This window comes from Pollicipes pollicipes, unplaced genomic scaffold (assembly GCF_011947565.3).
Source record: "Pollicipes pollicipes isolate AB1234 unplaced genomic scaffold, Ppol_2.1 Scaffold_4881;HRSCAF=5763_pilon_pilon_pilon, whole genome shotgun sequence".
Taxonomy (NCBI): domain Eukaryota; kingdom Metazoa; phylum Arthropoda; class Thecostraca; order Pollicipedomorpha; family Pollicipedidae; genus Pollicipes; species Pollicipes pollicipes.
This window is the reverse complement of record NW_023596576.1, coordinates 3,585,014-3,611,294: the sequence shown is the minus strand read 5'-3', so window position 1 is coordinate 3,611,294 and position 26,281 is coordinate 3,585,014. Positions and strand designations below refer to the sequence as shown.

Here is a 26,281-nt window from a genome sequence, read left to right as displayed (position 1 = left end):
GGGGTGGAGGTCGTGAAACTGTCACGACGCTTGAATACAAATAAGTGAATGAATGCTAATGAGAATAACAACAGGCATTTCGGGAAACCATCAAAACGTCCAAGATGGTAGCGCCCAGTGTTCATATCATCCAAAATCGCAACATCCAGCGCTTACAACAGCCAACATGCGTCAAGTTCCGTGACCATTGGCGCAGCTTATAGCATCCAAGCCCACAACGTCTAAATTCATAGCATCTAATTTTCATAATCCCCAGCGATCACGACGACCACTTCATACGTCTTGCTGGCACTGTTCTCCATGCTTTGGACATCGCTAGCGCTGCATGTTATGAACGCATGTTACGAATTCTGGATGTTTCAATTCGCGTCCGGCATTCTCGTAAATGATCCTGCCATGCAAATTCCTCAGGTTCTGGTGTTGCACACCACAGGGCAACGCGCTCGGAAAGCGGTGATATGAGCAGGCCCGAAGCTCATAATTTTTGTCAGTCAACTTCCTTATTTAAAAAAATAACTTCAGCCATTTAAGCGTTGACTGGAAAAATTATACAAGTGACTAGTATCACCTCACTCTTTAAACGTGAGCGGACGTCCGTCACACCATGTCGGAGAAAATCGCAATGTGGTAGATTTTTCTCAGCATGGTGTATACTATCAATACTATTTGAACATATAATGTGTCATTGCATAATCGTGTTAATGTACGGTGGCAAAGGTTTGGCGGGGTGATATTTCACGTGCTTGCACCCGCAGCTAAATCATGGCTTGGCTGTCCGATCCCAATAGCGTTTTGTTTGTTTATGGAAAATTGGTAACATAGAACATCGATGCGATCTCATCGATACGCTGCTTAAGGACCACGGAGTTCGCATTCTCCTTCCAGGTTTGCACTACCACTGTGCATGGTGCAGTCCTAAGTTCAGCTGAACACTCCTTGATTTTATGCGTTTAGACTGGCAAAAGCGACTGCGGCATGAACCGGATTTGTTTGATCCAGGCGAAGGCAAACACGTCACACACTGCTTCGATCCTCCTCTGTTTCAACATCAAGCAAAGAAGGTTTTCAGCCCCTGTCGCACACTAAAACTGCATTCAGCTGTGGCTGAACCGGTGGGTAAGGTCATAGAAAACGATCAATTTTGACGACCTCAGGGATGGTTTCCGCACCTCACACCGCGATGACAGACGGACGAGAGGTGAAAATATAACCAACAGGGACCTATCTTTGCCCCTTGGCAAAAGGGACTGTTCCCCATTGCCCCTCTAAGTGGCGCTGCCATGGACGTCTCCTCAGAGTTGGTGTGCGCAGCTTCTGCGCAACCAGGAATGAGAATGTTACGAGGTTGAAAAGAAGGAACAAAGATATAGCATGACGGTCTTTTTAGGTTGCGTAACATGTCACAACGCAATAGACTTAAAACAAAACTCATTTCAAGTTGTGTTTTCATGTGCAGTACGGGTTGAAAACCCCCACCCGACTGGTGGGGACATGGGACTCCTAAAAGGGAATGCTTTACAATAGAAAATATTAAAGAAAGCGTCGGATATGATGCAACAAGCTCACTTATAACTTTTGATGCTTAGGTGGAAAAGACCACTCTAGACAGTACAATTTATATGTTCAGTAAATATGCTGTTCGATACGTCATTGTCTGATTACGCCATCGTAACTCACAACCATGGTTTAGAGCCAATTGACGTCGTTTTGTCTAGAAATCGTGCTCACGAACTCCATATATGAACGATTCGACAATTATGCTCTGATTGGCCTTGATCGCCGCCTAGTTTATGGAATGACAGAATTTGAATGACGTTATTATGACAATATGTATGCCGAGGTGACCTTCAAATACTCTTGCATCGAAATAGCCTCCCTAACTTCGCGGGCGTATAGCTCAGACACTAGAGGGATTCAGGTCTTAAGAAGAACAGAGCTGTGAACTGCATCAAATAATCCTCAAGATGGATTTTTCACAGTTTAAAACCCCATAGAAATGTGGAACACTCGGTTTATACATGTTTCATGGAGCTGTGGAAATAAAGCGACGTAATGTCCGTGAAATCTTCATCTTCAGCACCCTTTCCTCATGGGGAGAGGAGAGATCTTAAATGTTCTACAAAAACCTGCGAACTTGGACCCAATTCCTGCGAAATTGCCTGATACCTAATGTAAACCTACTGGCCTGAAGAAAATCTTTCAGATGCGAAGGTGCCGAACCAACCATTAGATGTGATGAAATATGCGTATTAACACCCACTAGTATACTATGAAGTGGGGAAGAGTCCTTTAGACAACATAATGTCCTTGTCTTCTAAATACTCTCCTCAATACCCCCATTCCCTTATTACGTCATCGTACCTTGCACCCCATTGACTGAATGCCAATTGACGGCCGTTATGTCTGGAGATCGCGCTCATAAACGCCAGATCTGAATGGTTCGGCGATAGCATTCTTCCTGGCCTTAAACGCCGCATAGCCTATGCAATAGCAGAATCTGAGTGACGTCAATGGCGTTATGGATGCCTGAGGAATGTTGTAATAGTCTCCCAGAAATAGTCTGCACACCTTCGCGGGCGTGTAACGCAGACACTAGAGCGATCTATGTTGTAAGAACGGCGGGGCACTGCACCCAATGATCTTTAAGACAGCTATTTCAGTTCAAAACTCAAACAAATTTGGAACACCCCCTTAAATGACCTATCGGACTTAACGGGCTTTAACGGGACCCTTTCCTCTACGTTTGGCTATGTCCCGACATTTCCTTGAATATTTCTGAAATATTGTCTGCAATTGTCTATGGAATTATAGATTAGAACACTGGAAGAGACTACATCAAGATGAATAACTTGAAAATTTTTAACTTATACATATCAATACAAGCTGATCATAAATCTATCAATAAATGATAAAGCTGTGATATGTCAATAACCTTACTATAGAGCCAAAATTGATAAATGCTGCAGTATTTATAACTTAATACCACCCCTAAGTATTGAGTTAATAGCTCAAATTTATCGCAACTTATATTTGAATTCACGAAAAAGTGGACAATAAAAAGATATAGAACGTTTAACGAATGTGTCTGATTGGCAATGATGCAGAACATACTGGGTCAGTCACTCAGGCGCCGTGTTGTGAAGATTGGATACCGCAAACACCCGGTCAGCATCTAGCCGGAAGACCCATTTAAAACCATACCGCTACAAGCTGTAGTACAACTGGAATGCTTAAATATTAAAAAAAGATAAATGCACATGCAACACACAACGGGACGCATCTGCAATATTCGCCAAATCTGTCCATACCAAACCACATCATGACGGTTTCTAACTACTAGATTTGAACTTCAGACTAGTCTCGGCCAACGCAGTGAATTGCTTTGAACTTTAAATGTTGTTTCCGGGATACAAAACGGATGGTATTAGAACAGGTATCTAAGTTTCGCGTTGATTTGCTCAACCTGTTTTGTTTTGTTACTTTTTTGTTTAGCCTCGGAACCTTTAAGAGAAAGGACTTCCATCCCCTCCCCCTCCCCCCCCCCCCCCCCCCGGCCATCGTCGTCGTCATTGGGACTTTACGAGGCACTCAGCTGCTGGGGCTATGTGACGTCGCCTGCCTCTCACCCTGGCACGAAGGGCGGATACCGCGGGGACGTTCCCTGGCTGAGCCCGGCTGAGACCTTACCTTCATTTAGAATCGAAACTTAATTACACCAGCACTTCAGTTTAGTTCCCTAAACTCGTCTCATCATCCTTCTCTGCTTGCCTCTGTCGCGCGGTTTTCGCCTTCTGCTACTTTCCTTTGTGTGAGCTCCCCTGCTGGATTGACCGACAGTGCGCCACATGAGCCCAGTGAGGACACTACTTAGTTTGTATATAGATCCGAGTTATGCTTTAGTGTGTCGTACTCGTACATGATGCATAATGCGCTTGAGTGCCTTGGGATGATCTGGCTGCGGAATGACTCTTATTTATCTGTACTTATAGTTTTATGTACTGTTGCAGAAGCCGGCACAATGATGCATGAGGCGCCTTGTCATGAATACAGCTTTGCGTAGTGCTAGAACCGCCACATCTGCGCGCATTTACCAGGAGCTGCTTCTTCGCCGCGTTGCAAGCCAGAGGATGGGTGTGGCCGCTACACTAGCACTCTTGAAAAGACGATTGTTCAAAGCTGTATTGCTGCCAAATTAAAATGTACTTATAGGGGGAACTGCCGCCCCCCCCCCTCATCCACCGATGCCCCCCGTCCCCGTCGGTGACGCCGCCTCTGGGGTCAGACGACCCCATAACCGTCGTCTGCAGTGCTGCCGTCCTTTGCTCAAACGACTGTGAAGCTGGTATGCTGCGCCGCAGTGCATCTCAGTAAGGCGGACCAGTCTGTATTGATGACGCTGAGCTTCCGTACGTACAGCGGCCAGGAATCGAACAGCACTAATTGGTAGCTCTCAAAGTCTTACGCGCACCAGCATTCCAATGTTGCGAGCGCCAATTGCGGCTTCATGACGTCACGGCTGCAGGTGCCGCCGGGATGGCGAGGGGTTCGTCAGCGGCTCGGGGATTCTCCTTCGCATGGAGGCACGCACCGCACCAACGAAGGATTAGTAAACTTGGGCGCGAGTTGAGCGGACTCACCCGCCGTGAAACTCACAATCCTGCTCCCACATTGAGTGACCTGCTCATCATGAGAGTGCGCACCGGGGCCACGAGACTAGCCAGTGGGTAACAGCCTTTTCTAGAGCTCTCGGTCCGGGTCGAGGTCCACAGACAGTTCATCACACACCTGGCATGCACTTAGAACTTGGCAGAGCTCGGCCTTCGAGACAACCGGGGGCGTGGTTCGATATAAAGGAGCGGGAATTTGCGCCAAACGCATTTTGGCGGTGGCTTCCGCAGACCTAAGTTGTCAGAGCACCACGCTCAGTCATGAGCGAAGCTGCCTGAATCTACTGGGAGGCCGACGACCAGGCATGATCCGAAACATAGCAGTTTCCACCGTTTTGCAATGTGTCGTAAATTCAGGTGTTTTATCAACTTAAAGGGAAGTCAAAACAACCGAACGTGGCAAGGCTCGTACGATGGTGCAAAGATCCATCGATACCCACAACTTTTTTGGTGCATAGCATATCGGACTCCTAGCTACTAGGGTTTTGGCCCGGTTCGCCATGGACCCAAGGTAGTCGGCCTTCAAGGCATTCGGCGTTCAAGAATACATGAAAACCAGCATCGAAACTTGGTCAAGTCACTCAGCGGACTTTAAACAGAAAATAGCTCTAAAACAGGGTGTACAAATAACCAGCACATGCGTTATTTTGGACGAGAAACTTAATCAGTTTGCAGCATAAACCCGGGGACACAGTGGTGGAGCTACAGCACACGTTCTATCATGTGTAAACTTGCTCTGTATCCATGTTATCGCAACGGGAAGCAACGAGCACTTAACTACTGCGTGCGGATATGTTCACTCAGCCGTCAAAACACGCTGTTAGTTTTCGCTATCAAACTCGCCCTGGCTGCTCTGCCCATCATTATTTCCCCTCGTCCTCATCTCCGGCTTCGCCGTGTCTTTCTCCTATGAATAGAAACGACCTATTTCTAGCAATGTTCGCCACGGAAGATCGTCCGCATCCTCTATTCTCTGATAAGAGTTCGAGACTCCACGCGGTCGGCTGCCTCGTCGGCGAATGTTGAAGTAGAGTTGTTTGTGCGTCGTATTATGCGAAACCGTCATCAGCGAGTGGTAGCGTCAGGTTTAAAGCCAGGCAGAAACACTGAGTCCTATGTGAAGCACGTCGAGTGACGCTCTGCCACGTGTGCACGGTCGCAAGCCATGACGTCTGGTCCGTCCACGCCGCTGGCCGTATCGATGGCAGAACCATCGCTACAGGTCACACTGGCGTCGCTCTCCGGCCTGCGCTCGATCGGGTCGTTTGAGTGAACCGATCGATAGTTTTCACAATGGTGTTTCTGCTTGCGTGGTTCACACTCATTTTTTAGTACTGTGCCTACGTTTATGCTTGTACCAGGGTCGTCAACGATGCTGTAAGCCGTCATTTTCATGTTTCGGTCGTAATAAACATGGTCAAAGCTATGAAGCATGAGCATTGTGATGGGTTTTCTTAGCACCAGTCCCGAGCGCTGCTCGTCCGTCTCCCGAAAACGTAAGTCAGGCTAAGAACTTGACCGGCTTGCAATAACTGAGCCAGCGCACTTGAACAAATTAAAACAACGCCATTTTTTAAACAACGCAAATTCTCCATGCAACACGGAAGAATTAATGCTGAACACTTTCACCCTAAAAAGAGGACTCCATCGGGGCGACGGGGTCCCCCCCCCCTCCCCGCCTTCCCTCGTCTGTCGCATCCGCCGTGATACTACCCACATGAATAAGTTCTGGATTCCTTTGGAATGACAGGATTGTTGGCTGTCTCATCAAATATCAAAGCGTGAATAGAAAATGACAACTTAGAGGTCACTGTCGGCTGAGGCATACCACCAACAATCCAAGCGGTCACCATTGTATAAGGTAGCAGGAAGAAGCTCCAACATGCAACGTTTACCAACTCAACACGATCACATAGTCACAGGAACGACAGGCCGGCCCCACGCCCACGCTCCACCCACCCGACGCCGGCCCCGCTGGCGGTAAATGAGATATCGGCACTGTCAGCCGGCTCCACAAATTCGACTATCGCGTCCGATCGGCGTCATTTATTTCCCAGCATGAGACAAGTTGCGAAATATTTCACGAGCGTCCACATTGGCGACAGGGGCGTCGCTCCAACTCACAGGCAGTGCCGGGCCCGACGGGGGGTGGCTGCGCTGGACAAAGAATGCGACGACCCCCATCGGTGCCTCATTCCACTGTCAAAGCCGTCTTCGAGGCGTGTTTCTGGGAGCACGAAAGTGGAACAGAAGCGACTTTGTTTGTTCGCGAAGAACCTTCTCCAGGAGTGGAGGTAAGGACAACTATGTAAACTCGGCGATTTACCGGAGCACGTACCAACTGTCTTTCAAGAGCGTCCCAGCTTTGGGACAATTTTTATAAAAAAACAGACTGTGGTGAACACTGTCGTTAAATATTAATGGTAGTGGGGAGCGGAGCTGCATCACTGACAGGATATTATGCGCAAATTATTTTTTCATTTTTGAGTACAAATTTCGTCATCAAAATTTTACACCAGCGCTGGACTTTTTTTAAAGTCTCCAAATATGTCATCTGGTGCATGTACAATACGTGGTTCTGGGCCTGAGAGAAAACTCCAGCATGCAAGACGGCATTCACCATTGTAAAGGTAACGGCCACTTTTTTATCATGAGGATTTCGTACACTTTACGTAAATCACGAAGGAATTCTTACCAGATGTTGAGACAGCCCTGCTCAACATGTGATCACTTTTCCCAAAATATTTCATGACAGAACGCCATTGTAGATTGCGTTAGGCACCTGCTCAAAGTCAGTAATCAGAAACTGTGATTGTTAATCGAAGAGTAGAAGCACTGTCGCATGTAAACAAGGTCTGTATGAGTTCCTTGCAGTGGAAGTAATGTAATGTATAACCACTGTCATAGCCCTCCTGTCGGTAGAAGCTTTTGTCGTGGCACTAATGTCGTGACGCCCATTTGAGGGGGAATGTATCCTGTCTGGCGCTACCACCGATTCTGATGCGATCCGAACCGATTCTAACACGATGGAGTATCTAGATAGAAGCGGCCATCTATCATGCCAAACATCCCGAGCAGGTGCGGACCATGCTGGAGAAACTAGAGCCGGCAGAAGCGGCTGCCACTAAGAAAGCACAAGCAATCATGCGTAACGCCGGGCGCGGTGGAGAGCCAGCGTCTTGGCTGACACATGTGAGCTTCATCCCTGGGGCGCTGACGAGGCTGGAGACGACCAGTCAGCTCGTGCATGATGTGCTCTCTCTCTGCTGGGCGCCGTGACGATTTCTATTGATGGCGTACCGGGCGAGAAAAGCCATCCATGGCTGTCGGTGAAAATGCAGTACGTCCTTGTCAGGAATTTTGAGTTGATGCTTCTGAAGATCATTGGTGAAACACCACAGGTAGAGGTTGCGAGTGAAGTGCGTTCGTCCGTCATGCCGCCAGGGTATTTGGCGGTCTTCCAACTCGCCCCCGTCGCCAGTGTCGCCGTGGAGAACTTGATCTCTCTGTACCGCGATGCTTTGGCGGACAAAAGGCGGTATTTAACTGAAGGAAAGCTGTATGGTATTATTGTCTCCAGACCATTATACGCTCGGTCAGCTGCTCGGAATGAAAAGGGCAAGTGGTCTGATACTTGCTGCAGTAGAATTAAGGCGAACAAAGCCTGCTCCGGATGACATCTCAATGTTTTCATTAACATATTTCGCCATAATGTTTCACATACAACACATACATCTTAAACGAGAACACAAAAAAAACGGTCTCTAGTCATCACAGCATATCTTGTCAGGCGGGCTTTCCGCACAAGGGGAAGAACCGCCCCAATAGCAGGCATCCTCCGAGGAACAAGTCCCGATCTGCCCCCCCCCCCCCCTCCCCCTTAATTGGTTCGTGCTGTGCCCTGTTGCTGGTGCGGCTCGATACACCCGAGACGTGCAGAGACCACGCACCAGTGCTCTGCAACATGGCGTGCCGAGTGGAGCGGCTCCTCCGGCGGGCCTCCCAGCGTTCAACGCCGAAATGCACCCCATCCGCGCGAGGGGTGGCTGCTCTAGCAAACCTCCGAGCGTTCGACGCCGAAACGCACCGCTTTCGCGCGAGGGATGACTGCTCTAGCGGGCCTCCGAGCGTTCCACGCCAGAATGCATCCCTTCCGCGCGTGGAGTGGCTGCTCCAGCGGGCCTCCAAGCGTTCCACGCCGAAACGCGCCTCTTCCGCACGTGGGATGGCTGCTCTAGCGAACCTCCGAGCGTTCGACACCGAAACGCACCCCTTCCGCGCGTGGGGTGGCTGCTCTAGCGGCCCCCCCCCCCCCCCCTCGAGCATTCGATGCCGCGCTCGTGCCGATCCCCCATTCCGCACGCGCTTCGTCGTCGCAGATCCCTCCACCACTGGCTTATGCAATGCATGACGCGAATGCAGCGTTTCGAGAGCACTATACATGTGGACTGATGCTTCCATGATTTTAACGAATCCATTGGTTTTAATTAAGCAATGGACTTAACTGAACAGGTCGGGAAAATAAACACTGATTAGAATGAAGCCGGATTAAGAAATTGACAGTGAGTTTGCATAATTTAAGTCAGCGTGCCTGCTAATATGCCCAATGCAAGGGTGTAGTTCGTATTCAGTTGGAGCCGCTCCAGCCCCCCTCCCCCGCCCAAAGTTGAGCTTTCGTTGGGTGTCTCTAACTCTGAGAAGTGCGCCAAGGTGTACTCACGCACCTGGTCCAATGCCGATGAACTCGATCTGGATGGAGAAAGTCGTGCACACTCCCAGTCGGTTATAGCTTAAGTTGTCTCACTTCAGAAACGGCGCATCTGAATGCCACAAATCTTTTTCTTTGCATTCTCACAATAACAGACCAACAACATATATTTGATCGTCGCTTGTCAAAACCAGTGAGCTGATTACGATGCCTCTGGGTGGAGGACGCCACACAATGATCATTTCCGCCGTGAAAGCTCTTGTGACAATTCGCGACCCCCATTGTGGTTGTTGATCGGCTTATCCCACCTGATGCTATTCGGCGCCAAATGTAATATTGTGACGCGGCATTCAGCTTCAGCTTCTTCACAGCGGTGAGGAGCCGCCTTCAGAAGCCAGTCCAATACCAATAACGCCAGCACTTTTGCCGAGATAATAACGCAGCACCAGCACCCACCGAGAGCTCTTTGCACCACGAACGCCTGAAGCAGGCCAGAACCTACAGCGGCGTTCGGCTGAAAGGCGGCCGCGACTCGGGAGGTCTGTGCCACTCTGAGCGGCAGCTGCCGGCCCGCGCCGCTCGTGCCCGCTTGCGTGGCAGCGCGTTGAATGGCGCGTTCCCCGAGATGGCAGGTTTGGAAGAGCGGTGAACGGGGACGGCGGTGGGTCGGCTGATGGCATAACGCATCAATGGCGGCCTCCACTGGGATGCGAAATGGCTTACTCGATGCGTAGTTCCATGCGGGCATGTTGTTAAACCACGCTGCGAGTGTGGACCGCCTCATGGTATGGGATAGGAACCAAACTTTGCAGTATGGATGCAGAGCCGTTAGTTGATCGTTGCGCAGACCGTGAACAGTAAGTGATGCAACAAATGAACAGGAGGGGCAAGTTGCAGAACCCAGCGTAACTATGATGCACGACAGTGACAACAGCGTCCACACATGAGCAAGGAGTACCATGTTGACACACCCACATCACAGACACACATCCACATTACAGCAATCACTCGATCCAATTATGAGAAAAGGAAGCGAAATATCAAGAAAATACCAATGCGGAATACACCACGTGAGCGTTTTAACCCAGCGCAAAGTAGTGGGCCACTATGTAGCCAACGTGGCCAAAAGGCCTGCAAAAATATCAAAAATGACCCAAAAACGTCAAAAATGTGGCCAAAACGCCTGCAAGCCAAGCTTCACCATGGCTAAGAATAATCGTGACATAAACTTGAGGCCTCGCTAATGCAGACGGTTGATGTGAACATCGCTGTGTAATCATATTTTCTTTTGATATTATCTCCCGAACTAACGTGACCATCACACTGTAATTCAAGCAAGTTGCCTCAATTTTTACACTTGACCTGCGTGTTTAAAATTCCTACCGCGTCAGTTCAGAGGCCTATGACGTCGTTCTGAAAGCCACGCAAGATGAAAAATATGAGAATTCGGCACTTAATGACGCATCTTAGCTCTGTTTGCAGCTGAACGCCCAGCGGTCCTGAACATATAAAGCAATTACGATATGCACGTTACAAATGCTCGCGACCTTTCTTAGTCATCCAAAGTCAATGTACCGTGACATATCTCGAAATTTAGTCAGAGCAGCCTCAACCTGTACGATGACAAGGCGACATGACTGAGAAGTTGCACTGCGTCGGAAAAATAATTCAAGATCATCGTCCCATCAGGTAACGCCTTCCACACTGGTCAATATGCTGAGAGTGGACTTTTCAAGGTACGAACTGTGGAAGGTCTAGACGAGGATCATCGCTCATGTGAAAATTATCGGTGTGTCGTCATGCCTTCAAGTCGAATTGCTAGTAAGTCTCCGGCCAAGGCCATTTGAGGCCACGGGAGGAACCCTGGCAACTCATCACTTCTTGGAGATAATTGTTCCCATGCTATGACTTGCATCCTATTTGCTTCGCGGACAAACGCAAAGCCGTATGGAGACGGCAAAAACATGATTTGATCTCGCTCAATCCAACTAAGGAAATTAGCCGCAACATCCCAAACAATGACAGCTAAAGTTGTACAAAACGAAATGAGCACCATCTCCTTTCTTTTTTTGTAGCGAACTGCCAAGGGTATCGTGCCAAACGTAACCCCTTCCCCGCCCCTCTGCTCCGGCGAAGAGGGCGAAATACAGACATCCTGCGCGCAGAACCCACCCGACCGAGAGGTGACCCCGTGGTGGCCGACCGGCCTACACAGCGTGCAGTCAGCACGCTTAGCCCACGTGCTCAGCCCACGGGCCTGGCGATAGAGCTCGGCGGCCAGCACGACAAAGGCAGCCAGCGGGCGCGAGCCCGTGTATTCCCGACGGCGGGGCCGGCCACGTGCCCACCGATGTGCCAACACATCCACAATATCACAAACGGCTGTCAGCTCGACCTTGGCGACGCGACGGCACGACGCGGGTCCATGGCATCAAGGGACGCCGCCGGAATAAGGGCACCCGCACTGCAACGGCACTGGCTTCGGCCGGCAGTCCCTGCTGGGGTGGCGTCTGATCTGCCGTTCACTGACTTCGGCCGGCAGTCCCTGCTGGGGCGGCGTCTGATCTGCCGTTCGTGATCCGGCCGATGTGAGCCCTCAGTCGTGATCTGCACTCATCGCTCATCAACCGTAGTCCAGCTGCCGTGATTCGTCCGTCGCGATCCGTCACTCGTGAATCGTGACCCGCGATTCATCAGTCGTGACTTGTTAGTTGTCATTCACCAGTCGTGACCGTGACCGGTCACCTGAGGTGTATCAGTCGTGATCGTGACCGGTCACCTGAGGTCTATCAGTCGTGATCGTGACCGGTCACCAATGATTTGTCAGGCGTGACCGTGACTGGTCACCTGCGGTCTATCAGTCGTGATCGTGACCGGTCACCAATGATTTGTCAGTCGTGATCGTGACCGGACACCTGCGGTCTATCAGTCGTGGTCGTGACCGGTCACCAATGATTTGTCAGTCGTGACCGTGACTGGTCACCTGTGGTCTATCAGTCGTGACCGTGACCGTTCCCCAATGATTTGTCAGTCGTGACCGTGACCGGTCACCTGTGGTCTATCAGTCGTGATTGTGACCGGTCACCTGCGGTCTATCAGTCGTGATCGTGACCGGTCACCTGCGGTCTATCAGTCGCGATCGTGACCGGTCACCTGCGGTCTATCAGTCGTGACCGTGACCGGTCCCCAATGATTTGTCAGTCGTGACCGTGACCGGTCACCTGTGGTCTATCAGTCGTGATCGTGACCGGTCACCTGCGGTCTACCAGTCGTGATCGTGACCGGTCACCTGTGGTCTATCAGTCGTGATCGTGACCGGTCACCTGAGGTTTGTCAGTCGTGAACCGTCCGTGTGATTCATCAGCCGTGACATGTCCGTCGTGATCCGCCGCTCGTGACACGTCGGCCGTCATTCCTGAGTCGTGATCCGTCGGTTGTCAGCCGCCAATCCCGGCCGGTCTGCCTGTCACCAATCGCCGACCACGGCCGCCCCGTGAGCTGCGTTCTGTGCTCTCCTAGGTGGACTCGTCCAAAGCCACCTCGGTGGTGGCGCGCACGTAGAAGGCGCCCTGCTCGTGGTAGGCGCTGAGCTGGGCCAGCGCGCTGGGCGCCACCGCGTGCCGGCTGCTGGCCGAACCGACGATGGCGGCCACGACGGCGAACTTGGCGTCCCGGCCCTCCTTGCTGGACTCGGTGGAGCGGTCCAGCAGGTACTCCAGGAACCCTGCGGCGGCGCGCGGCGAGCGGGGTCACTCGCCGGGCGGGAGCGGGGGCGGGGGCGGGGCGGGGCGGGCGCGACGGCCATCGACCGGGCGGGCCGGACAGACGACGGACGCGGCTAGATCGACCAAAGCACCGGCTGGGACGGCGGTGATTAGCCGACCCGCCAGCGTTGACGCCCAACAAATGGCCCGGGTGGTGCACTTTGTAAACAGCGGCGGCGTCTTCGCCGGGCCACGGACCAACATCGCAAACACAGCTACCGGCTCCTTGGACAGTGTACACTGCACACATTGCTGGTGGGTTCGTCGGGCAGTGGACTTTGTAAATAGCGCCGGGGGCTTCGTCCGGCAGCGTGTGATCACGCAATGTCAGGGGGTTTGTGAGATCGCAAGCATTGCAAATGTCGCGGGGACCGTCGTCAGACAATGTGTACACTGCGGAGGCGTTGACGGGTTTCGTCCGATCGCACGACATGAAAGCAGAGCCGCGACATTAGTCAGCACGAGTTTACTGTAAGCAGCGTCAAGGCAACCGTCGGGCCGAGTTCATTGTAAACAGCGTCAAGGCAACCGTCGGGCCGAGTTCATTGTTAACAGCGTCAAGGCAACCGTCGGGCCGGGTTCATTGTAAACAGCGTCAGGGCAACCGTCGGGCCGAGTTCACTGCTAACAGCGTCAGGGCAACCTTCGGACCGAGTTCATTGTAAGCAGCGTCGAGGCAACCGGCGGGCCGAGTTCATTGTTAACAGCGTCAAGGCAACCGTCGGGCCGAGTTCATTGCAAACAGCGTCAGGGCAACCGTCGGGCCGAGTTCATTGTAAACGGCGTCAGGGCAACAGTCGGGCCGAGTTTATTGTAAACGGTGTCGGCAGTTTCGGTGGGCTGCGTACATCCCCGTCGCTGTGGCTTTCATCAAACTTTCCCACCGCTCGCCTCCGCCGCCACGGCGGACGGCGAAGTGGGTCGGCCGGTTCGCCTTTAATAGCGATCGGGAAACTTCCGGACGCCTTTCACGCATGATCTGCCTTCGCCAACATAACATCTTCAAACTTGAAACTCGAAGACTTCGAAATAAGATTACGACCTACAAAAATTCACACAACGCAGGCAACAGGAAGCTGACCCTACAGAATTCCAAAACGTTTTATACGCCTTACCGTTGTGTCAAATTTGCGAGGCGAGCAGTACGCAGCCAAGGAAAAAAACGTGACGAAACACTTGCGATAAGACAATCACACTGCTGAATACAAATACACGTTCCGGGGGCTTTGTATGAGTCATTGTGCTCAGAGGGCGTAATGAGCGACGTGTGTTACTGTGTGTACCCTGAACCGACCAACGACGCCCCGCGGCACACGTTCAGGGGCTTATTTTGCCTCCTGCCTTTTCATCACACAAGATGGCCCGATGGACGAGTGTTGAACGCCTCACACAGTGTCAAGCCCTGGGCTCCGCGCGCTCAAGTCACACTCGGTGGCCAGTTGTCAGCTAACCGTCAGCTGTGTGGTTGGGCCCAGCAGATTGCCTTCCGTAGAGTTTGAATCCAGCGAATGGCCTAGCAGTCCCCGCTGTTTTATCGTTTGCATCCCTTAGCGACAGAGACGGGATGATGGATTAATGCAGCATACTACTCATTATCAGGGGATTATAAACGGCGCATTTTCGGGGCAAAGCGCCTGTCCTAATCTTGCGTTCCTCGAACTGAGATAACAGCATCACCCTATTGCGGTTCAGGATCTTGGGAGCCCTAACAAAATCCAAGCCCGGGAACCACGCACACTGTGTTTCCAAGCGGTCATGGAACCACAACGGTGGAAAGCAGCCCACGTTGGCGAGAGGGTAATTAACCTTCCCCACTCCGTGTTGGGCAACGGAGTGGGAAATCCCCACGGAGACCACCCACACACATCTCACCGTTAAAATGTATTGACAAGCGAGTCCAAGACGCCCGCAGACCACCGTCGCCGGTCGGCCCCGGCCGCCCGGGAGCAGACACCACCTGCTGCCACCTACCGGCACGTTCCAAACACACCCGCTGGCCCCACTCCAGCGCGGCGACAGCGGCTAGCACGCGCAGCGCCGCCAGGCGCAGGTCCAGGAACGGCTGTCGCGCCAGGCCCCAGACCAGGTCGAGCGGCTGGGGCGCCACGGCCGCGAACCAGGCCTGTGTCAGCGCCAGCAGCTCGTCCGTCAGTTCACCCGCCTGCCGGACAGTGTCAGGGAACGGCGTCAGGGGCGGCAGCCGTCAGGCCACCCGCCTGCCGGGCAGTGTCAGGGAGCAGCGTCAGGGGGCGGCAGCCGTCAGATCACTCGCCAGCGGGTGACCCGACTTTAGGGCGACAGCGGGGGGCGACGGTCGCCAGGCCACACGCCTGCAGGGCGGTGTCAGGGGCGCCGGCCGACGACTGTGTATGCCTGGTCGTGTCCGGCGGGCTTTGGCGGCCGGACAGTGGACGCGGGCAGGGCAGCTGGCGTCCGGTACTGCGCCGGTTCTGCTGCATACCGACCTGTCCGAGCTGACGATAGGAGGGGGCAAGCGAGGGGCGGGAGACAAGGGGGGGACAGTGGGCAGGACACGAATGGAAATGGAGAGGGCGCAGACGAGAGGCGAGGACAGAAGAAGGAAGAGAAAAGGGAAGAAGAGAGGAGAGGAGAGGAGAGGAGAGGAGAGGAGAGGAGAGGAGAGAGGAGAGGAGAGGAGAGGGAGAGGGAGGAGAGGGGGGAGGAGAGGAGAGGAGAGGAGAGGAGAGGAGAGAGAGGAGAGGAGAGGAGAGAAGAAGAGGAGAGGAGAGGAAGGAGGGAGAGGAAAAGATAAGCTGAGCTGAGATGAGATGAGATGGTATGAATTGAGATGAGATGATGAGGTGAGAGATGAGATGAGATGAGATAAGATGGGGTGAAATAAATTGAGATGAGATGAGATGAGACTAAATGTAATGTAATCAAATGAAGTGAAATGAAATGAATGACATAACATGAGATGAAATGAAATGAGATGAGAGCAGAGGCTGGTACCGGTAGGGTACTGGCTAAGCCGGGCGTCTGGGAAACCAGACGTACGGTATTCGATGCCCTGCGGTTACGGCTCTCACTGCCGGGGTGAGAGGCAGGCGGGGCCATAAAGCCCCAGCAGCTGAGTGCGTCGTAAAGCCCCAGTGACGACGAGATGAGAGGTAAGGATAGGCCTGGATACGACAATACATGATAAGACATCGCAGGACAGAAAAAAAAACAGAAAAGAAAATGGGAGAACAGGAGTTAGAGGAGCGCAGAAAAAGGAAATAAAAAGAGGGATACATATACAAAATATACCAAGATACACGCACGCCAAGATACAGTTACAAGATATGCAGGATAGAGCGCAGGTGGTACAGATATACACAACGAGCACTTGTAGTGTGGTAGATTTGATTGCAGAGTGAACACTTGTGGCAAAAGTACATGCAGATCAGTAGATCAGATGTTGCGTATTCGGATATGCACGTTGCAGGCTACGCCACATTCACTGACAAGACGAACTAAGGGGCGAGGCAGAGCAAGACAGCCGACAGCAGTCCCACGTCCCGCACGGGAGCCGGGGGCGGCGCTGGAAGTGGGTGGCCGAGCACGTCGCGCCGTGGTCCGACGTGCCTAACGGGCGCCACCGCGACAGAGCGCCACCGGTCACGCCCTGCGCTGCCGCCGCCCGCCGGCCGGCAAGCACCGCTCGCGACGGCCGGCGTGCGTCGCCGCCGGCGGCCCGGCCGCCCCCGGGCGCGGCGCGTCATTGCCGGAGCGCAAACAGAATCAGGCGCCGACGCCGCGCCGTCGGAGCCACGCATTTACACGCAAATGGGGCCGCGCGATGGGCGGCTGGTGGGCGGAGCGGTTATTCCGACCTCCGGCCAGCGCCAGACCACGCCCGATCCGCGCCCCGCCCGGGCGGACGGCAAGGGGGGGGAGGCCCAACAGCCCGGACACGTCTGCCGCGCGCAGGCTGACTTGAGCGGCTTGTTTACAGCCCGGCTAGGCGGTATGCTCCTGTGCCCGCGATACAAACAACGAACTTGTGCGCCGTCGGCGGGAGGCCGGCGTATTCAGCGACTCTCACGCACCGGCTGGGCGCCGGCGCCGCGACACCATACATCAGCGCGGTAAGCGGCGGCCGGCCGGCCGTTGATGAAACGGAACGGCATAATTCACGGCGCCGTCACGCCGGCCGGTCGTAGGCGCCGGATCGGCGAGTGCAGCGGCCGTCGGAGCATTCGCAGCGGCGCCGGACCGGAGCCTCATCGCTCACCGCCGGCCCGGAGCGGACTCAACGGCCGGCGGGGATCGCGGGCCGGGCGCCGCGGCACGTCCGCGTGCCGGCACACCGGGCGCCACGGAGGAACCGCTCACTCCAACGCCGGCAGACGCGATCGCACGCCGCTAAACAGCAGGTCGGGCTTGCAAGCGAGACCGAGCCGGTTGTGCGGACCGCGTCGATCGCCGCCGCGCACGCTGCAGAGGTCGACATCGCCGCCCCCAGCACTGGCGCGGCCTCGGCTCCATCAACGATGAGCCCGACGAGCTGCGTCATCACCACACGGGCTGCCATGGAGCCGACCGATCGGCGGCGCTGATCCGTATTCGCAGGCCGATGAAGATGAGGGTTTAGCGGCGCCTCGGCCGCTGAGACTGCTTCATGGCGACCGGAACTCCGTCCAGGCTGCGACTGCTGCCGGGACCTGCACTGCAGGCGATTCTATCCATCTGGGCCGCTGGTGCCGGGGGTGAGCCGCCGGGGCCGGGGGCGGGCCGCCGGGGCCGAGGGCGGGCCGCCGGGCCCAGGGCGGGCCGCCCGCCGGACAACCTTCCAGCGCCGCCGCCAGGACGGGCGCCGGGGCAGATCGCACCACACGGCCGAGCCCGACCGCACGCGCCGTGACCCGCCATCGGGAAAACCATCTCCGGATGCTGGGCGGGCATCCGCAATTTATTCGGCATCGCTCTCATTCCGCTCGCGCGGCAGATGTAAACAACGCTGCCGGTCGGTCGCGGCCCGCGCTCGCGGCCATTAGGGCCGCCGGCCTGGCGGGAGCGGCTCGCTCGGGCGGCAGTTCCTCTGCGCCGACCTCCGCTCCGCCGCCACCCACATCGCTCAGCGCTGGCAGAGGGAGGATTGAGGGCGGCCGGAGGGCGGCGCCGCTCAGTCCACCGCGACGACCCGGGAGCGAGCCGCGCCGAGAGACCAGTCACCGAGCGCCGCACACGGCAGCCAGCATTGGTGGACGAGGGCCGGAGACGGGCCATATGGCGGTGATGACGGTCATGAGGCCGTTTTTTTAACAGCGTTGCGCCTGCTGAGGCCAGTTGGCCCTGGTCCCATGTAACTTCCATGTCGATAGTAAAGGAAAAAACCGGTCGCAGCCAGGGGCCCGCCACTAACCGAAGGGCCAGTAGGCGGCGCCAGTCACATATATTCGGCTCGTGGTTTGCTGCATTAGCACTTGTCGCGGAAGTACATCACATCCAGTCCGGCCGCAGCTAAGAACTGTGCTCAAACGCGGAGAAGTTCGGCTCTGCTTAAGAGTTTTGAGCTCTTCCAATGGCAGCGCGTCCATAAAAAACCTGGCATTACATGTTTCGGTGCTTCCGAAATACAAGTTTACCGGGTGTCGTAGGCACAAACCTTTGTGACGAGTACTACCCACGCATCACAGCCACGTGGGTGAACGTCTCCCTGAATAAGGGACCGCATCTGTGTCAGCGCCATACAAGATGAAAAATCACTACCATAAGCTTGCCTTGCTTCGCGACCTGTACTGTTTTTTTATACGTGCTCTCACGCGCTTAAACACAAGACTGCCAGTCGTTGAAGACTACCAAAACCTCCAAAACGTCCTGTTTTGCGCAATAACAGTCCCGCGTTGTCACTTCGCACCAGGATTGGACGCAGCCTGCTGGAAAGTGCGGGCATTGCAGTTTTGGCAACGGTAAGCCTTATCGAACCGATGTCCTTAGCAAGCAATGTTGCCATGTGTCTTGCCCGCCTGCCCAGTGCAAGAAAACATCGAAAAACGACTGCCCGCCAGCCTGCTCGACAATGGTCCCACTGAGCAGGCCGGGCAGCCCGCTGGGCGTCGCCAAGCCGGAGCCATATGGGCTGGTCAGGTCCACATAGCGTGCAAACAGAAAGGTCAATTGCGGGACGTGCTCCCGAACGTCCGGGACGAGCGAACAAATTGTTCGGATTAAGAACCAACCCGAGTTTACCTCCTTTACGGCTAGTGAGGTCAACGCCCCCCACCGGGTTACGTGCATTAGGATCGCTCGACACCAAGCAAGGGAGCGACGGTCGCCAAGCCCCAAATGCAGCGTCGAGTATGTTCCGCAGCAGAAACCTATCGAACGGAAAGTGGAGAGAACAACACCACGATCGATCCACACCACAACCGCCTGCAGCTCTGCCCAAAGGGCAGCCTTTATGCAAGGGACACTGATGGAATAGCACGCCAATGCCACGGTGCACGGCCGTCAGACTTGCCGTCGGCTCCGAGCGCCACAGCCTGCACCAAGTTCAGAGAGAGAGGGCTCGGCTACCTGAGAGCAGACCCCAGAGGCGCCCAAACAAAAAAGGATTCGTTGCAGGGCAGTCACATTGGCTCTACAACTTTGGGTACTCTCTTGCATGGAACCGGTTGGCGTTATTACGTCACGGGGTGAATAAAAACGCCTGGAGGCCGAAGTTAAAAATGGTGTTCCGTCCTCGTTCTCATACTGTATAGCTTGCCGTCTCGCCTCACAGCTCAGATGGATCCGGATCGATCTCTCGGGGCAAGTTTGGACTCCCCAGCCCCTTGAGAGAGCCCGCCACCCACGAGGGGATGCCGGAAAAAGCGGGCAGTAGCCTCCCTCCCGGGGAAGACGCAAGAGAAGCAGACACAAGGCCTACTCCTCCCGCCCTCCGGCAGGCGACGGCCCGGCGCCCACAATCGCTCGCAGCGAGTGGGCAGCGGGAGCGTCACGACGTCGCCGGGTTCCAGCTGGACTCCGAGCTGGACTCCGAATTCGACTCCGAGTTGGACTCCGAGTTGGACGCCGAGCTGAACACCGAGCTACACAACGAGCTAGACACGGAGCTAGACATAGACCCGGACACCGAGGTGGACACCGAGATGGACGCCGAGCTGGACCCCGAGCTGGACCCGAGGTGGATCCGAGCTGGATCCCGAGCTGGACACGAGCTGGACACGAGCTGGGTACGAGTCACGCCCTCCTCCGTCGGCTCGGCAGCCGCCTCTGTGCGCTCAGCGGCGCTCCTGGCCATTCCTGCCACACATGGGTGACAGCCCGCTGTTGCAGCCCGCCGCGAGGGAAGGCTCAGCAGTGGGTAAAGCAGGTCGGTGGCTGGCGTCGGCACCGAGTCCGAGCCGACTGACCTCGTCGAGGCCGTGGCTGCTCTCGTTCGGGCCTCGCTGAGCACATTCGAAGATGCCCCTGTGCTTTGAGGACACGCGAAAGCAATACGACTAGATTGCCGACGCTCCTGGCACTTCAAATGTCTGATTTGGTGACGATGGTGGGACTCCTTGCCGCAGGACCTCCCACCGGGAGTGGCCTGCTCGGCTGGGCGGCTACATCTCGGCAGTTGCGGGCGGAGTGTGCGTCCCGGCAGTTGCGTGTGCGGAGTTATATCTCGGCAGTTGCGGGGTGAGTGTGCGTCCCGGCAGTTGCGGGCGGAGTGTGCGTCCTGGCAGTTGCGTGTGCGGAGCTATATCTCGGCAGTTGCGGGCGGAGTGTGCGTCCCGGCAGTTGCGGGCGGAGTGTTCGTCCCGGCAGTTGCGGGGTGAATGTGCGTCCCGGCAGTTGCGGGCGAGTGTGCGTCCCGGCAGTTGCGGGCGAGTGCGCGTCCCGGTAGGCGTTCTCAGCTTCTTGACCTACGATATCTGTTTCTCTTTGATGGTAGGAATCTCCTTCCCTTCAGATATTTGCCGCAGGTTCGTGTCTGCCGCGTGATTCCTTTTTTGTTTTCACAGTTCGCACATTTGGTATGTCTGACCTCGGGCCTGACGTTTCGACAAAATGGCCCACTGATTTATTTTTGAAGTCTGCGACGTAGCGACGGACCAAGATGGAACTCCACCCCATCCACAAACGCTCAGGCAGCACACACACACACATGGAATGCTTGAATGATTGCGTTAGCTGTGGCCATTTCTTCTTCAGCTTCCTTCGGTATTCGTTTTGTGTTGGTCCCCTGGTACCCATCCCCTCCATAGTCTCGTCACTATTCACATGACGCAGATCCAACAAGTGATCCCACCCAGAACGGAATTTTACGTGTGAGTGTTACGATGATGATTGGTGCGCTGTTATCCCCCGACCGCGTACCATGCACGACAGACCGCGTACCTGCCCAGACACCAGGACCGCAAAGATGATAGGCCCTCACTAAGGGGACGAACAGTGATCAAGTTGGGGCACTGAATAGACGGTTTTGCATGATCAGGGTTCAGGCACGCCCGCTGCCCACGCACAGTTCAGCCCAACAAGGGAACGGCACAGCCGGCAACTGCTGTGCCGCTAGGGCTACGGACGCGCTACATATGCCATGTCATTGGTGCTTCACGGCGCCCTCAGCTGCTGGCGCTATATTGCCTGCCTCTCACTATGGCAGGAAGGGCGGGTTGCGCGGGGCCGCGATTTAGAGCACCAGAAGTGTCGCTGCGGAGCCGCGTCGGGTGCGAGCCGGTGGGAGCCAGTGCCCTGACTCATGAAACGCTGACCAGGCGCATCTGCTCGGAGTGACCCAGGGCAAAGCCCCACAGCCAGGACGCCAGACAGACAGTGCACCCGACGGCCCCGCTCAGCACCGTCGCGCGACCCGCTTGGCTGCCATCCAGCGTCAGACGGAGGCGGCGCCGGAACCAGACTGCAAGCCGGTCACCTCAACACGCAGTGTCATTTAATCACTCGTGCGGGGCACGAGGCACGGCAGCCCCACTAACACTGAAAGCTGGGACCAATGGGTAATTCCTCTTCCGGCCATGGTCAGATCCCTTCAGGAGCCCGCGTTTGGTCTGGCCGAAGAAAGCTTTGCAAGCATCCCCAACCGTCGGCAGGGCCACTGGAACACCCCATTCCCGGCCACGGAAGGGCGGAATGCCACGGGGCTGGGTTGGAGCGGATGAGGCACAGAGGTCGACGCCACGAGCGGGGCGAGATGAGCTGAGACGGGTGTAGCGGCGGGCTGAGGGATCACATTCCTGATCGTGGTGGCCAGATTTGTACCGATTGACATATGGAGATGGGGACGAGGCTGCAGGGACTGAAACTGGCTGCCGTGGCTAAGTTGTTTTTCCAAGGTTGGCATGATGTTAACCGACGCCGCTATTTACAACGCACGACGCTGAAACATTGCGCTCTCCTGGCGCCGGTTACCACCTTAGCTGAGCTCCGTCGCCGCTTTTAGCTATGGCTGAGCTTATAGCTCAGACCTGCGAGCAACTTACTAGTTAAGCCAAAACGCGTACCTCGCCAGAGGGAGATGCACATTCGTGTCCTATTTGATGCGTGCTTGAGTCCTCACTATGTTAGGTCTCAAGACTGGATAACTCTATGGAGCGAGCCTATATTCTTTCCTCAAACACCGTCCGCACTTGACCGACATCGCCATCGAGTAAAGTGCACGTCGAAGAACATTGCTAGGTGCACATTTTAAGGTGCGAGCAAAATATATTAATACAACAGGGCCGGAACAGCTCGCATTCAAAAGCATCCACTGTCATGTTTGCTTTCATTTGAAGCCTACCTGCCAGGCCATTATAGTCTCTTTGAAAATAGACGTCATACACCAATCGATGCAAAACCAGTCACCGAGTTTAGGCGCCATCGACTTGAAATATCTGGATTGGAACACAGAGTGAATCAGTCCATATTTTTTCTGTGCAGACTGCTGGCAGACTGCACACACTCCTCTAAAAACTTTTCTTTTTGCAGCATTATTTGTTACCAGGGCGTTGAGCTCCGCTGGCCCAACAACGCATGCCACATTACCAGCCACGCGTCAAATATAGCCATCAAATCTGATTACGGCCCGGCAGCTGAGGCGCAGACAACTGCGGCTGCCGTCGGTTATCGCCGGTCGCCGGCGCGGCCCCCTGCGTCGCAGGCCGTCCGCCCGCACGCGGTGACGTCCGGCGGCGGCCGATAACGCCGTCGGCCGGCGGCCAGGCGGCCCGCAACCGGGCGCCGTAATCGCATCGCGCCCGCCGCCGGCCAGATCAAGGAATAAGCTGGCAAATCGAGCCGAGACCAGGCGCGGCCGGCCGAGGAGAGATGGCTGGGCAGAGGTCTCCAGGGAGGAGAGTCTGAGCAGAGAGGTCTGGATAGGAAGTGGTCTGGCGAGAGGTTCGAGGAGATGGCTGGGTAGAAGCCTGGGGAAAAGGGTCCGCGAAGAGAATTCTGGACGGCGGGTACGGCGAGACGTATGGGAGAAATGCTGAGGCAACGCGTCTGAAAAGAGAGAAAGGGAAGTCTGGGGAGGTCCGAGTACAGAGGACCAGGAATAGATGCCTGGGGATAAAGGTCCGGAGAGAACTCCGAGGAGAGAAGTCCGGAGAAAATCCAGAGGAAAGGACTTCGAGGAGAGAAATCCAAACGGAACTCCGAGGAGAGAAATCCGAAGAGAACTCCGCGGAGAGAAGCTCGTGGATGCGAGGCCCTGAATGAGGGATCCGGGAGAGATGTCAAGCAAGGACGGAGAGCTATCCGGGGCAGACTCGGGAAGCGGGAGAGCTATCCTCTCTACTCCAGCCGGAGTAGAGAGGTACAGTCTGGTCGGGCAGGTTCGACCACGCCAGACTGCCGGCGCCAGGACCGGCGGCCGGTGGGCGGGAGGTCCGGCCGCCGGCAGCAGGGGCAAAGCGCAGCGCCGGAGGCATGCCGTGTCCTGACAGCGTCATTACGCCGCCGCCGCCGCTGACGCCGGTCACGCACGCCCGGCCCGGCCCGGACCGTAATCGGTCGGCGGTGACGGCCAAACAGAGTCGGCATGCTGCAGCGGCCAGATCAGCGCGCCGGCACGGCATCGCCGCTGGTCACGCCAGCAGCCGCCGCAGGCCACGGCAAGCACGGCAGGTCACAGCCGGGACCGGTGAGAAGCAGCAGGGGACGCTGGGTCACGCCAGCAGCCGTCACCGACCACGGCAAGCTCGGCAGGTCACAGCCGGGACCAGTGAGGAGCGACAGGGGACGCTGGGTCACGCCAGCAGCCGCCGCAGGCCACGGCAAGCACGGCACGTCACGGCCCCGATGCATTCTAAGGGGGGGGGGCGATTTTTCGAAGACAGTTCCGGAGCTACACCGAGATTGCATGGCTGACTATTTCCAGCCTGTTAGCACTTTGCCTGTCAGTTTCGAGTTCTCATCATCCCCGTCGAAGACCTATAACCTCAATTTCGAAGCTCGGCACGGTGAAAATATGGAACATCGGCGTCCCACGACGCATTATAACCCCGCTTCCACCAGATCTTCCGATCAGTCCGATTTCCGCCATGGGCGAAACTTAAAATTGTTCGCTGAAAACCGTACTTCAGGGCGTGGCAGGCGCGCAAAATATTTGCATGAACTAAACCAGCATCGCATTTTTCAAGGTACTCATTTTACGCGCTTTCTTTATTATTATGTAGACATCTATTCAGATACGTATCAATGTATCGAACAGCGTCAGAGAGGAACACGCGCTCTCGGTGTCCCCCTTTGAATACACCCCTGTTTGAAGCGTTTATAGCATGAGCATGACATATGCCCGAAGCATTTCCGATAGTCATCCCAGATCAGTTACATCTTTGCAAATCTGAGCCGTCATAAATTGGCCCACAAATACGTGTTATGTTCGAAAATATCGTGCAGCTGGGACAAAAGCAATGTAAAACGATAACGTTTCAACCATATTGTTCTCAAGCAGCTTGTCAGTCATTGTCTGACCAAAGCTGAAGAAGGGATAGCGATTATCCCGAATCCTCTCGCTCAATACAAACAAGTTGGTCGAAAGACTACCTTTTTAAATTTACAAAAGCACCTCATCCTTGACCAAAATGACCCTTGTGTCCTTGGCAATGCGGGGGTCATTTGAGAAGCTTGAGCTCACCAAAGCAGTTTTTCAATTACATTTTTCTTCCGGAGTACAACATGAATTACTAAAACAGCTTTTAAATGCCCAAACGACTCATCCGGCTGAGATGATGCAAGACATTGCCATTACTGAAATTACCTTTATGATTTTTACCACGTGTCGCTTCGCCGCATGGAAAATCAAATTTTGCAGGCAAGGGGTTCTGCGGTGAAGTCGATACGGGGTGGTTCTACCAGCGCTTGATTACTCTCAAAGCAAAGCATGCTGCAATGGTACTTTCCCTTCAGAGAGAACAACATGAATTACCAAGTCAGCTTATGAACGCTGAAACCTCCCAACCGACGGAAATGCTGCGACCGTGTTCGCTCCCTTCTACCAGCGCCTGGCTAGTACCTAGGTTGCAGAAGGTGCCGAACGCGGCGAGTCTGGCGAGGGTCAGCACCAAAAAGTAACTGCAGAGCATATGGTCAAATTTACAGTTTCCGAAGCTGACAAACCCATCACTCCATCTGCGCTGGTCAATTTTTAAATCTATCTCAAACCTGATCAGCCCCGTTAGAAGCCATTCAGTCATTCAGAGGGTGGCGGGTGGAACAAAGAACACAGAGGAAGGGCGGCGGATGGTACCATAGGACGGCGGGTCACAGCATGGAACACCGGGTCACACGACACAAGACGGCGGGTCACAGAATGGAACACCAGATCACGTATCACTGGACGGCGGTTCACAGCATGGAACACCAGATCACATAACACTGGACGGCGGGTCACAGCATGGAACACCAGGTCACACAACACAAGACGGCGGGTCACAGCATGAAGCACCAGATCACGTAACATTGGACGGCGGGTCACAGTATGGAACACCAGATCACATATCACTGGACGGCGGGTCACAGCATGAAACACCAGATCACATAACACTGGACGGCGGGTCACAGCATGAAACACCAGACCACATAATACTGGACGGCGGGTCACAGCATGGAACACCAGGTCACACAACACAAGACAGCGGGTCACGGTATGGAACGCAACATCACACAACGCCGGACGGCGGGTCACAGCATGTAACACCAGATCA

General features: G+C 54.8%; 2 protein-coding genes across 2 annotated transcripts in view; both read right to left on the bottom strand.

Moving 5' to 3' along the window:
* The window catches only part of LOC119101804 (aldehyde oxidase 4-like), a 5,344-nt gene extending 5,042 nt beyond the window's left edge, over positions 1 to 302 (bottom strand). Inside the window, exon 1 of the mRNA XM_037225227.1 lies at positions 280 to 302. Within this exon, the coding sequence (XP_037081122.1) occupies positions 280 to 302 (23 nt within the window). The remainder of the gene's footprint in view (positions 1 to 279) is intronic.
* Positions 303 to 11,671: 11,369 nt separating this feature from the next.
* Positions 11,672 to 26,281, bottom strand: part of LOC119099906 (26S proteasome non-ATPase regulatory subunit 5) — a 45,146-nt gene continuing 30,536 nt past the window's right edge. The window contains exons 9-10 of the mRNA XM_037223000.1: positions 15,111 to 15,300; positions 11,672 to 13,099 (exon numbers count right to left, since the gene is read on the bottom strand). Coding sequence (XP_037078895.1) covers positions 12,891 to 13,099; positions 15,111 to 15,300 — 399 coding nt within the window. The 3' untranslated portion in view covers positions 11,672 to 12,890. The remainder of the gene's footprint in view (positions 13,100 to 15,110; positions 15,301 to 26,281) is intronic.